The following is a 12374-nucleotide window of genomic DNA, read 5'->3' as shown; positions in this document are numbered from 1 at the left end:
TGGCATGCCTCATGTTAACATAGAGAAGTGCTCTAGAGTTTGTATCTTTATTCTGTATCATCACAGGTGTCATTTACTAATGGGTAGTGCATGATAATAATTACTAGGTGACTCAACTACTGAAAAGCTTGGTATTTGAATGTCTGCAGCACTATGTAAGTTAATGTCAGCACGTATGGAGAGAGATGTAGACTTGTACATGCTTTATAGTATGAAGTTTAGAAAGTAATATCCAATATGCAGCAGTGTGAAGAAACTTGTTTAAACTTTTAATATCCTCTAGCTTATAAACTCCTATGATGGTGTTGAACGTTTCACTGACATACTGTACACTTTCCCACTTCTCGCTTTTCAGACCAGATTTACTATTCCTGCAGCAACTATTGCCGTCCCTCCACTACATTGCAGACAGGTTGGTATTGAAGGGACTCCGTTTTTGAAAGCTGTTCATCCCATGCACTTTTCTGCTGTTCCCTCTGCATCCCCAAACCCTCCAACAAGTCCCTACTTTTATCATAAGGTATGCTGTATTTTGATTTACTTCTAACTGATAAAGTGAAAACAAGTTTTTCAGCACAACGTTTAGTGAATCTAATCCCAAACCAGTGAAACCAATCCCTATATAAATTTGTTTGATCCTCTGAAACCATTGGAAGCAGTATTCCCTGGACCAGTATCAAAAAGACAACCTTAAATATGTTGTATCATGAAATAAGTGCAGAATAACTTTTATAGCTTTGTAGTCAGGCATCCAGAATTGTTATCTAGCAAGATGATTTAGGGGCTGTTTAAGAGTAGATGAGAGAGAGGATTCTCGTCAGCTAATTAAATAAACGATTGGCCTAGGCAATAGTCTGTTACTTTGAGTGATTTCTAGCTGCTCTGAAGACAAAATTGCCACACAAGTGGATCACATGTCTGTCCTTAGTTCTGATTGCTCATCCATTCAAGAGCTTTCGGGAAAGAAATTCTCATGCCTGTGTTGGAGTAATATAATGCGACAGTGGTGCTGCTGTAGTTCAGTTTTGTTCATTGGAGGTATTGAATATTTCACTTCTAGTAGTCTGCTTTTTGTTTTCTACTTTTTGTCTGCTACCACACTAGCACAAGTAGGAAAAAATTGTTTTCACGAGATTTTCTGCAATTTGTTTTCTTTGCTGCTTTACTGTTCTACTAGTAAAACAGGCCCGTTTCTGACACAAATGAAACGGGCGCTAGCAAGGTTTTCCTCGGAGTGTGTATGTTTGAGAAAGTATGTGTGAGATGGACTGTGTGTGAGAAAGAGAGAGTGAATGTGCAAGTGAGTAAGTGTGACAGAGAGAGAGTGAGACTGCTGGGCGCAAGTGTGTCTCCTCTGTCCCCCCTCCAGCCACCCACCGATGCTCTTCTTTCCCCTGCCCCCCCTCCTGCCACCCACCGATGCTCTTCTCTCCCCTGCCCCCCCCCTCCAGCCACCCACCGAGTCTCCTCTCTCCCCTGGCCCCCTCCAGCCACCCACCAAGTCTCCTCTGTCCCCCTCTAGCCACCCAGCGATTCTCCTCTGTTCCCTGCCCCCCCTCTAGCCACCCAGCGATTCTCCTGTGTCCCCTGCCCCCCTCCAGCCACCCAGCGATTCTCCTTTTTCCCTTGCCCCCCCCCCTCCAGCCACCCAGCGATTCTCCTGTGTTCCCTGCCCCCCCTCCAGCCACTTGTCCACTTTAATCAGCATATATTAAATTCCCCCCATGTGCTACAGAAAAGCACCAAGCACATCCTATATAATAAAATGCACCTCCAACGTTCTGAAGCCGAGAAAGTGAAGGCTTCAAGCCTTGAAGCATTCGTGCGCTCTGTAAGGCTCCATCTCCTCAGTTGACGACACGTAGTTCCGGAACGTTGCAGGAATGCTTCAAGGCTTGAAGGCTTCACTTTCTCGGCTTCAGAACGTTGGAAGTGTTGTTTTATTATTTAGGATTAGTTTGGCTTTAGGGATATTTCTTTTCTTTTTGCTGCAAGCTCTTAACAGTTCCAGCCATATTTTTTTTTTTCAAACGTCTATCTAATTCTATAATGTTTCTTTTTATTTTGTTTTTCTTACTGCATTAAGAGAATCAGACCTAGTTCTTCTGCCAAAATAATGCCCATCAGGAGGAAGTGATTTTTGAATGAGCAGGTAGCCAGAGTTTATCTGTTCTGGGGAAGTTTACTGTAGGATGGAGGCTGGGTTTTATATAAACTGTTGTCCTATGGTGACATCAGATAACTGGGTCATCAGGATAATGAGGGACAGTTGCAAGTTAAATTTATTGGAACTCATTCAGGGCCATCTTTTAGTGGTCAAGTCTCAAACTAGAGCTGTTGAGCCTGCTTCACTGCTGAGAAAATATTTTACTTCAGCTCCCTTTGAAAATAGGGGTAACTGCTCCGAGGCACTTAGATTTAGGGTAGGACAAAGTACCAAAGAAGAAAAGTGGGCATTATTTAATTTGGTTTATTTACAGCCTAAATTTAAACTAAGGCACTGCATAGCACGTATAATTGGACCTAGGCAGTTTGCCAATTTTAATAAGAGCATGGCAATAAAAAAGAGCTCAAATATTGGTACAGTACACATATAGAATAGCAAGATACATTTGGAACTAGACAAAGTAAGTTTTTGTACAGACATCCAGATGGTCATGTTCTGCTGTTTGAACCTAGTTTTACAGTCAAAACTCTTATCGGAACTTAGGGTAATAGTGGGGCCCTGGCAGGACAGGAATACCCATGCATACATGGTAATGGGCTTAGGTTTTTCAGAAACAGATGCGTATTCGATGCTGAGCACGATCGTATTCGCTTTGATTAGTGAATTGTCTTCACAGAACACCTGTTGGATAAGAAACTTTGCTTACTAGTCTTTATATGCATCTTTTCTTCGTTTTTCATCTTTCCACTTTTCTGCCTTCTTCAACCTTTTGCATATTCCTTTTTATATTCATTCTGCCAATTGTCTTACAATATTAAACAAAGTAGGCATTTAAAATGGAGCAAATGGTGCTATTGATAATCTAATATGACAAATTACAAACGGCTAACAAATATGAAATATATTTACAACTCGTTGTATACGGGTTGACAATTCACTGGGGAAAAAAAAAACCTGCCAGGTAATCATTGCCATCATCCTCGTGTACTTCCCCTGGTCAAAACAGAATATGAAGCTTCAGCCCAAATTTAAAGGGTCTTAGTTTTTATTTATCTAAATTTAGAATTACTAGTTGAGCATTATGATGAAAAATGTCTAAAACCACACTGAGAGAACCAAACTTTTCTTGTAAGGTGATCCTTGGGATCACTGCTGCCATTGGTTTTTATTCTTCAGGAAAAAGAATTACTTGTTATATGTATAGAAGATAATATTCAGAAGTTCCACCAACTCCAGTATACTTGCATATGCTTTATTGATGGTTGCCTGTTTCTTGAAATACCTGAATTCTCCGAGGACAAGCAGGCTGCTTGTTATCACATATAGGTGATGTCCACGGCAGCCCCAGGTCCGGAAAATCTTCCTAGCAACAAAAGTTGCTAAAGCCTTCGAGCGCGCAGGTGCGTGGCCATCTTCCCGCCCGTCGCGCGAGAGTACCGCTTCAGTCTTTTTTTTTCTCGCGGTCAAGAGCGGCTGTTTATGGTGGTTCTGTTGCCCCAGAAAAGAAGCCTTCAATTTAGCCGGCTTTGCGCTGATTTTCTTCTTCGTTTTTGTGCTCGCATTTGAGCTGTTCCATTTTTTTCTTAAAAAAAAAAAATTTCCTTATTTTTTCTTTAGTTTAGCCCTCAAGTAAGTTTTCTTCGTCTTTTTGTGTGGCCATTTTGGCCGCCCGTACCGGTTTTCTCCCCTTTTTTTGTGCCCTTCCTCTGGCACCATCGCAAATTTTGATTTCGCCGCTGTTATTTTTCCGTTGATGACATCGAGGCTCTCCAGCGGCTTCAAGAAGTGCACTCGGTGCAACCGGGCAATCTCAGGCACCGACCCTCACGCGTGGTGTATCCAGTGCCTTCGGCCCGACCATCGCCCAGATGCATGTAAGTTGTGTCTTAGCCTTAAAAAGCGGACACAAGCATCAGGACAAGCTCAACGGGAACGTCTGTTTGGAGATTTGCCCAGTACTTCAGCGTTGACGTCAACAGCGGTACCGAGGTCGGCGGTGTCGATGTCGGCACTGGCGAGTGCATCGACCTCAGGAGCGCAGGTAATGGCTGTCCAGAGACCATCACACGCTGGCAGCAGTGAACCATCGAGTGGGTCTCCACCTGCGAGGGCTCCTGTGGTACAGGCCCGTCGGGACTGACTCCTTTTGGACCCGACCCCAAGGAGGCGTCTGGATTCCACATCCTTCTCGTCGGTACCAAGGGGTACCGGTGACGTGCCTTGAGCGAAGGCAAAGAAGCACCGTCATGGGTCCCCTTCTCGTCACGGTACCGAGAGCTCCGGGGTGTTGAGGGAACCGGCACCCGTGAAGCGTCGACGCCGGGAGGACCACTCACCCTCCATACAAGAAGAGTCAATGGCGCCGGTCTCCGGAAAACCCGGTACCACCGCCTCCTTGGCAGATTCTGACCTCAACTCCTGCACCGATTCCACAGCTTTTGTCGACAGACACTCTTGACGAACGCTTCCGAGCCATTCTTCCAGGGATCCTGGAAGGGCTGCTGCAACCCTCTGTTCCGGTACGGGGGGTGTTTGCGCCGTCGGTACCGTCGATAGATGCGGCGCCTGGCTCCCTGCCTGTGGTGAGGCCTTCGACATCGGTGCCACTTGCGGCAATGGCCTCTGCTGCCACCCAAGTTGACTCTCCATCGACATCGATGGAGGGAGCTTCATTGCCGCTGGCACGGGAGTCAACTTCTCGGCATCGCCATAGAGGACATAGCTCCTCAGCATCGAGATGGGCTCAGCTTCGGACTGCAGCCAGAGAACTCCTGTCCGATACCGAAGGAGAGGCCTCGTAGGAGGCAGAGGAAGACCCAAGATATTTCTCTTCTGAGGAGCTTGTGGCCTTCCCTCTGACCCTACTCCTTCGCCAGAGAGAAAGCTTTCTCCCCCGGAGAGTTTCTTTCTCGTCCTTTGTCCGGGAAACGGCCATTCACTTCCCGGTGGTAACTGAGGATGAGCCCAGGGCCGAGATGTTCGGGGTCCTGGACTATCCTTCGCCACCTAAGGAGTCATCCCCTTCGCCACCTAAGGAGTCATCCTCATCCACTGTTCCTCTACATAATGTCCTCAAACCGACATTGTTCAGGAACTGGATGAAACCATTATCTAACCCCACCATTCCTAAGAAGTCCCAGTCCCAGTATCGGATTCATGGGGACCCGGAGTTGATGAGGGCCCAGTTGCCTCATGACTCAGAGGTTGTGGATTCTGCTCTCAAGAGAGCCAAAAGTACGAGAGATTTCACTTCGGCGCCCACGGGCCGGGAAGCTCGGACTTTGGACTCCTTTGGGAGGAAGGCCTACCAGTCAGCTATGCTCATCTCCAAAATTCAGTCTTACCAACTCTACACGAGCATTCACTTGCGGAACAATGTGAAGCAACTGGCGGACTTGGTCGATCAGCTCCCTTCGGAGCAGGCCAGGCCTTTTCAGGAGGTGGTCAGAGAGCTGAAGGCGTGTCGTAAAATTCCTGTCCAAGGGTACTTACGATTCTTTTGATGTGGCATCAAGAGCCGCTGCTCAAGGTATAGTGATGCGCAGACTCTCATGGCTGTGTGCCTCTGACCTTCGACAATCGAGTCCAGCAGTGGCTTGCGGATGTTCCTTGCCGGGGGGATAATATTTTCGGCGAGAAAGTCGAACAGGTTGTAGAGCAGCTCCATCAGCGGGAAACCTCATTCGACAACCTCTCCAACCGGGTGCCTTCAGCATCTACCTCATCAGGTAGACGTTTTTACGGGGGAAGGAGGAATGCTCCCTATGCTTACAATAAGCGTAGGTACAATCTACCTTCCTGCCAGCCTGCTCAGGCTCAACCCCAGCTCGCTTGTTCACGTCAATAGCGTGCGCCTCGACAGGACCCTGCAGCTCCCCAGCAAAAGTAAGGGACGGGCTTTTGACTGACTCGAGGCGAGCATAGTCACAATAAAAGTGTCCGTGCCGGACGATCTACCGTTCGGGGGGAGGTTAAAATTTTTTCACCGAAGGTGGCCTCTTGTAACCTCCGATCGGTGGGTTCTTCAAATAGTCCGGCGGGGATGCTCCCTCAATTTGATCTCCAAACCTCCAAATTGCCCACCGGGAGCTCAGTCCTTCAGCTTCCAGCACAGGCAGGTAGGTACTTGCAGAGGAACTCTCCGCTCTTCTCAGCGCCAATGCGGTCGAGCCCGTGCCACCGGGGCAAGAAGGGCTGGGATTCTATTCCAGGTACTTCCTTGTGCAAAAGAAAACAGAGGGGATGCGTCCCATCCTAGACCTAAGGGCCCTGAACAAATATCTGATTCGAGAAAAGTTCAGGATACTTTCCCTGGGCACCCTTCTTCCCATGATTCAGAAAAACGACTGGCTATGCTCCCTGGACTTGAAGGATGCTTATAAGCACATTCTGATACTGCCAGCTCAAAGGCAGTATCTTCGATTCCGTCTGGGAACACAGCACTTTCAGTATTGTGTGCTGCCCTTTGGGCTCGCCTCTGCGCCCTGGGTGTTCACCAAATGCCTGGCGGTCGTTGCAGCGTCGCTACGCAGGCTGGGAGTGCATGTGTTCTCTTATCTCGACGATTGGCTGGTGAAGAACACCTTGGAGGCAGGAGCTCTACAGACTATGCAGATGGCTCTCATACTCCTGGAGCTACTCGGGTTTGTTATAAATTACCCAAAGTCCCATCTCCTTCCAGTTTAACAACTAGAATTCATAGGAGCTCTGCTGGACTCTCAGACAGCTCGGGCCTATCTTTCCGAGGCCAGGGCGGACAACCTTCTGTCCCTGGTTTCCTTGGCTAGAGCGTCTCAGCAGATCACAGCTCGGCAGATGTTGAGACTTCTGGGCCATATGGCCTCCACGGTTCATGTGACTCCCATGGCCCGTCTTCACATGAGATCAGCTCAATTGACCTTGGCTTCCCAGTGGTATGAAGCTGCTGGGGATCTAGAGGATGCAGTCCAGTTGTCCACCGTTTTTCACAATTCCCTGCTATGGTGGACAATTTGCTCCAGTTTGACATTGGGACGTCCCTTCCAAATTCCTCAGCCTCAAAAAGTGCTGGCTACGGATGCATCTCTCCCAGGGTGGGGAGCTCATGTAGATGGGCTCCACACTCAGGGAGCTTGGTCCCTTCAGGAATCAGGTCTTCAGATCAATCTGCTGGAGTTGCGAGCGATCTGGAACACTCTAAAGGTTTTCAGAGATCGGCTGTCCAATCAAATTATCCAAATTCAGACAACCAGGTTGCCATGTACTATGTCAACAAGCAGGGGGGCACCGGATCTCGCCCCCTGTGTCGGGAAGCCATCCAGATGTGGCTTTGGGCCCGCCGTCACTGCATGTTTCTCCAGGCCACGTATCTGGTAGGCGTAAACAACAGTCTGGCCAACAGGTTGAGCAGGATAATGCAACCTCACGAGTGGTCTATGAAAAGGGCAGTTGTCCGCAAGATCTTCCGAGCGTGGGGCACCCCCTCGGTGGATCTTTTTGCCACTCTGATCAATCACAAGGTCCCTCAGTTCTGTTCCAGACTTCAGGCCTAGGACAGGCTAGCCTCAGATGCCTTTCTCCTACATTGGGGGTCAGGCCTTCCGTATGCGTATCCTCCCATACCTCTATTAGGGAGAACTTTGCTGAAACTCAGGCAAGTCTGCGGAACCATGATTCTGATCGCTCCCTTCTGGCCGCGTCAGGTCTTGGTTATCCTCCGAAGAACCGTGGAGATTGGAGTGTTTTCCAACCCTCATCACTCAGAACGAGGGGGCGCTTCTGCATCCCAACCCCCAGTCTCTGGCTCTCACGGCCTGGATGTTGAGAGCGTAGCTTTCACCTCCTTGGGCATTTCTGAGGGTGTCTCCCGGGTCTTGCTTGCTTCCAGGAAAGATTCCATGAAGAAGTGTTACTCTTTTAAATGGAGGAGGTTTGCCGTCTGGTGTGACAGCAAGGCCCTAGATCCTCGCTCTTGTCCTACACAGATCCTGCTTGAATACCTTCTGCACTTGTCAGAGTCTGGTCTTAAGACCAACTCCGTAAGAGTTCATCTTAGCACTATTAGTGCTTATCATTATCGTGTGGCGGGTAAGCTTATCTCTGGATAGCCTTTAGTTGTTCAATCCATGAGAGGTTTGCTTTTGTCAAAGCCCCCTGTCAAACCTCCACCAGTGTCATGGGATCTCAACGTCGTTCTCACCCAGCTGATGAAACCTCCTTTTGAGCCACTGAATTCCTGCCATTTGAAGTACTTGACCTGGAAGGTCATTTTCTTGGTGGCAGTTACTTCAGCTCGTAGAGTCAGTGAGCTTCAAGCCTTGGTAGCCCATGCTTCTTATAATAAATTTCATCATAACAGAGTAGTCCTCCGTACGCACCCTAAGTTCTTGCCGAAGGTGGTGTTGGAGTTTCATCTTAACCAGTCAATTGTCTTGCCAACATTCTTTCCCTGTCCTCGTACCTGCCCTGCTGAACGTCAGTTGCATACATTGGACTGCAAGATAGCATTGGCCTTCTGTGTGGAGCGGACAAGCCCCTTCAGACAGTCCGCCCAAATGTTTGTTTCTTTCCACCCCAACAGAAGGGGAGTTGCTGTCGGGAAACGCACCATTTCAAATTGGCTAGCAGATTGCATTTCCTTCACTTACGCCCAAGCTGGCCTGACTCTGGAGGGTCATGTCACGGCTCATAGTGTTAGAGCCTTGGTAGCCATCAGTGGCCCACTTGAAGTCAGCCATTATTGAAGAGATTTGCAAGGCTGCGACGTGGTCATCAGTCCACACATTCACATCTCATTACTGCCTTCAGCAGGATAGCCGATGCAACAGTAAGTTTGGGCAGTCGGTGCTGCAGAATCTGTTCTGGGTTTAGAATCCAACTCTACCCCCCCCCCCCCCCCCCCCCCCCCCACCCCCAGGTCCATTTTTATTCTGTTCCAGGCTGCACTCTGTTAGATGTTCTTGGTAGGTCAGTTTTTGTTATGTCCTCGCCGTTGTGAGGCCCAATTGACCCTGTTTGTTGTTTTGAGTGAGCCTGGGGGCTAGGGATACCCATATGTGAGAACAAGCAGCCTGCTTTTCCTTGGAGAAAGCAAAGTTACTTATCTGTAGCAGGTATTCTCTGAGGACAGCAGGCCGATTGTTCTCACCAACCCGCCCGCCTCTCCTTTGGAGTTGTTCCTTTCTTTGGTTTTGCTTCATAAGTTGACTGAAGCGGGACTCTCGCGTGACGGGCGGGAAGATCGGTGCGCGCACCTGCGCGCTCGAAGGCTTTAGCAACTTTTGTTGCTAGGAAGATTTTCCGGACCTGGGGCTGCTGTGGACGTCACCCATATGTGAGAACAATCAGCCTGCTGTCCTCGGAGAATACCTGCTACAGGTAAGTAACTTCGCTATTCTTGCTGATGTGCATGCCTCCAAGAGCAAAGGAAACCATGTAAAGAATTTGGGCGTGAAGGAAAAAGGTGAAAACATTTTCATTATATATTGGCTTGATGAATAAAAATTCTCATGCTTCAAAAATATAAATAAAATCCAAGTTTTTAGGTTGGCCCTCAGAATGGTAGCCAACCTAATAATCCCCTGTTGCCGTGTTTGCATTTTCCCCATTTGAAGATATACAGTCATTTGTGAGACTTGAGAAGGATCTTAAATTGGACAGAAGCAACATACTAAATATACTGCTCCCAGGTCAGCTCAAATGAAGTGCTGTTTATTGCTGTTGGTAATCTGGTTCTTCAAGGCACCATCTGCCCATGTCAGGGCTAAATTGGCCATTAGGTATTGTCCAAGAGAGCTTATAGTGTCAGTGGGATTTGACCCCAGGTTTCCTTGGTTCTCAGCTTGCTATTTTAACTGTTAGGTATAAGACAGAATGCAGAACCAATGCATTTATTGTATCGGTAGTAGAGAATGACATGGGGACAGGGACCTGCAGTAACCGTGGAGACGGGAACAGAGCCTGCGGGAATGGGGACAGACTCTTGGAGGGAGTTCATCCATCTGGCTATCTGTAAACAAACCTAAGCATATGATTAAAGGCAGAAGGAAAAAGCTTGGTATACTAGGGGCCTGATTTCCCCATTAACCCCACTGACTCTTCAGCCTCTTCTTTCTGCCTTTATTCATATGAATAGTATAGATAAACAGATACATGGACAAATTGTCCCCAGCAGGCATAAATACATGTAAAGATCTCCTGAATATCAGTGTTTACTGTTCTGCTAGTTAGGTTTTTCTGCTGCACGTTCCCAAGGCCAAAAGGCCCTTGAGAAACTTGAAATTCTGTCCAATGCATAGTAATTGGAGTTGTCTATGTATATACAAATGTGGAATCTAGCTTCAAGTTATGGTCTGCTTAGTAGAGCTTCAAGAAATTGTGTGTGGTTGACAAAAGCCTGTTTCAGTGGGGTAGGAGGGGAAGAGGTCATGTCTTTATTTCCCTTTTTGTGTGTTTAATCAACAGCAGCATGGTGGAATCAAATATTCTATGAAAGGCATATATAACCATCATCAAGACAATGGCAACTCTTCTGTAGGCAATGGAGGCTTGAAACAGCCTGTTGTTAACCGAGGACACTACCAATATAACCGCAACAGTTGGCGAAGGAAAAAACACCCAAGAGACAGCTTACCAATCAGCATCAGCAGGTAGTGGCTTGTTCCAGGTGACCTTCCCCATTGCAGACTGCAGCCAAGGAAATATTACAGAAGACTGGGGTACAGAGGCTAACTCTGGGAACACCACTTCAGATGTTGCTGGATATCTGAAGATAATCCTTTTGCATGTTTTGTGTGGGTGTCAGGTCCTTTAAAGTAGTTGTGTTTATCTGTGAAGCCTTATGTGTGAAATTTTTTTGGCCTTCCCATAATACAGTGCCGAAGCAGGTCTAGCAATAGAACTGCAAAACTTCTATATAGGCCTTATGTGCTGTTTATGCTCCATGTTTGTGGATATTTTCCTTTTATTCTTACACATTTTTCTTTTTGGGGGAGGGTTAAACAGCAGGAGACGTTTCAGTCTCCCGGCCTAATTTTTGCAGCAAGTCGAGTTGTGAACTGTTAGAACAAAAGTTTGCTGCTTCTGCTTCAGAATGATTTTTTGTATATCCTAGGAACTTTTTTGTGCAATAATTTTAATTTAATTTCATAACTGCATAAGTTATGTTATAAGAGGAGGAAGAATATATTTCTTTTTTTGTTTACAGATCCTTTCCACAGTTGTTACCTAAGTGGGGTTCATAATTTTCAACAGGTAGAGCATCCGATGAACAGTGTTATCAAAATTCTGCACACAGGCTTTTTTTTCCTTTTTGTTAAACACTTAAGGCTTCTTGGTTCATGATGAATATTCTAGTTTTGGGCTAATGACTTTAAAATGTGGGGTATTGAGAATTCGCAAAATATTGGATTGCTAACTATCCCAATCCCCATTGATTAAGCTGGCTTCCATTTGTTTTCCTGGCCACAGTGCCTTTTAAGCTTTATTTTCCTTTTTAATTTGACAACTAACCCAGCACTTCAAGTGCCAGAATAGTAGTGGGAGAGGTTACATTTGTGCTGACAAATTATGAACAATGAAGTGGTTTAGTAACCCAGTAATAATGGGGGGGGGGGGGGGGGGGGGGGGGCTATACATCTGTTCTGAGAAACAGGGTACCCAGTTTAAAGAATGTGGAGAGAAGAAATTGTTGATTCTATTAAGGAGTCGGTATAAGAGTATGCATTTGTTATTTCAAGAGCTGATATGTAAATACTTCAGCGGCTGTATGCATTATTAGACTTCTCTTTTAATGTATTACAGAAGCACACATTCTTGTGTTGCACACAGCACGACTGGTACTTAATGTACTGATGCATACAGGTATATTATGCAAGTGTATTTTCATGACAACCACTGTCTTCATTAGTGTGTTTTTGTTTGTTTTTTTTTAATAACAAAATACATCCTCAAGTTTTAAAACACCACAGTTGTCCTGGGAATTTGATACCATATGTGACACAACTTAATGTTTTTAGATTTATTGGGGGGGGGGGGGGGGGGGTTGCCCTTTGAAACACTAATGGTTAGTTGGATGATGTCCATTAGTAGGAAAAGTAAAAAAAAAAATACATGCTGTGATAAGTGTGGTGAGACACAAGTGTACATTTTAGCATAGATATCTGAATGTCAGAAGAAATTGGCAACCGATAAGAGCTTTAAAACAATATGCCTTTTAAACAGAATAGCC

General features: G+C 46.5%; 1 protein-coding gene across 2 annotated transcripts in view; it reads left to right on the top strand.

Annotated features, from left to right (window-relative positions):
- The window catches only part of TENT4A (terminal nucleotidyltransferase 4A), a 145357-nt gene extending 133614 nt beyond the window's left edge, over window positions 1–11743 (top strand). Inside the window, exons 12-13 of one of the 2 annotated variants that reach the window (XM_030205430.1) lie at window positions 356–412; window positions 10610–11743. In XM_030205430.1, coding sequence (XP_030061290.1) covers window positions 356–412; window positions 10610–10798 — 246 coding nt within the window. In that variant the 3' untranslated portion in view covers window positions 10799–11743. Of the gene's footprint in view, window positions 1–355; window positions 521–10609 lie in introns of both variants that reach the window. The other variant, XM_030205420.1, reaches the window with a different exon arrangement.
- The last annotated feature ends 631 nt before the right edge of the window (window positions 11744–12374 follow it).

The sequence above is a fragment of the Microcaecilia unicolor genome, chromosome 1, assembly GCF_901765095.1.
Source record: "Microcaecilia unicolor chromosome 1, aMicUni1.1, whole genome shotgun sequence".
Taxonomy (NCBI): domain Eukaryota; kingdom Metazoa; phylum Chordata; class Amphibia; order Gymnophiona; family Siphonopidae; genus Microcaecilia; species Microcaecilia unicolor.
The sequence above is the reverse complement of the archived record's forward strand: the minus strand, read 5'-3'. Positions and strand labels throughout refer to the sequence as shown.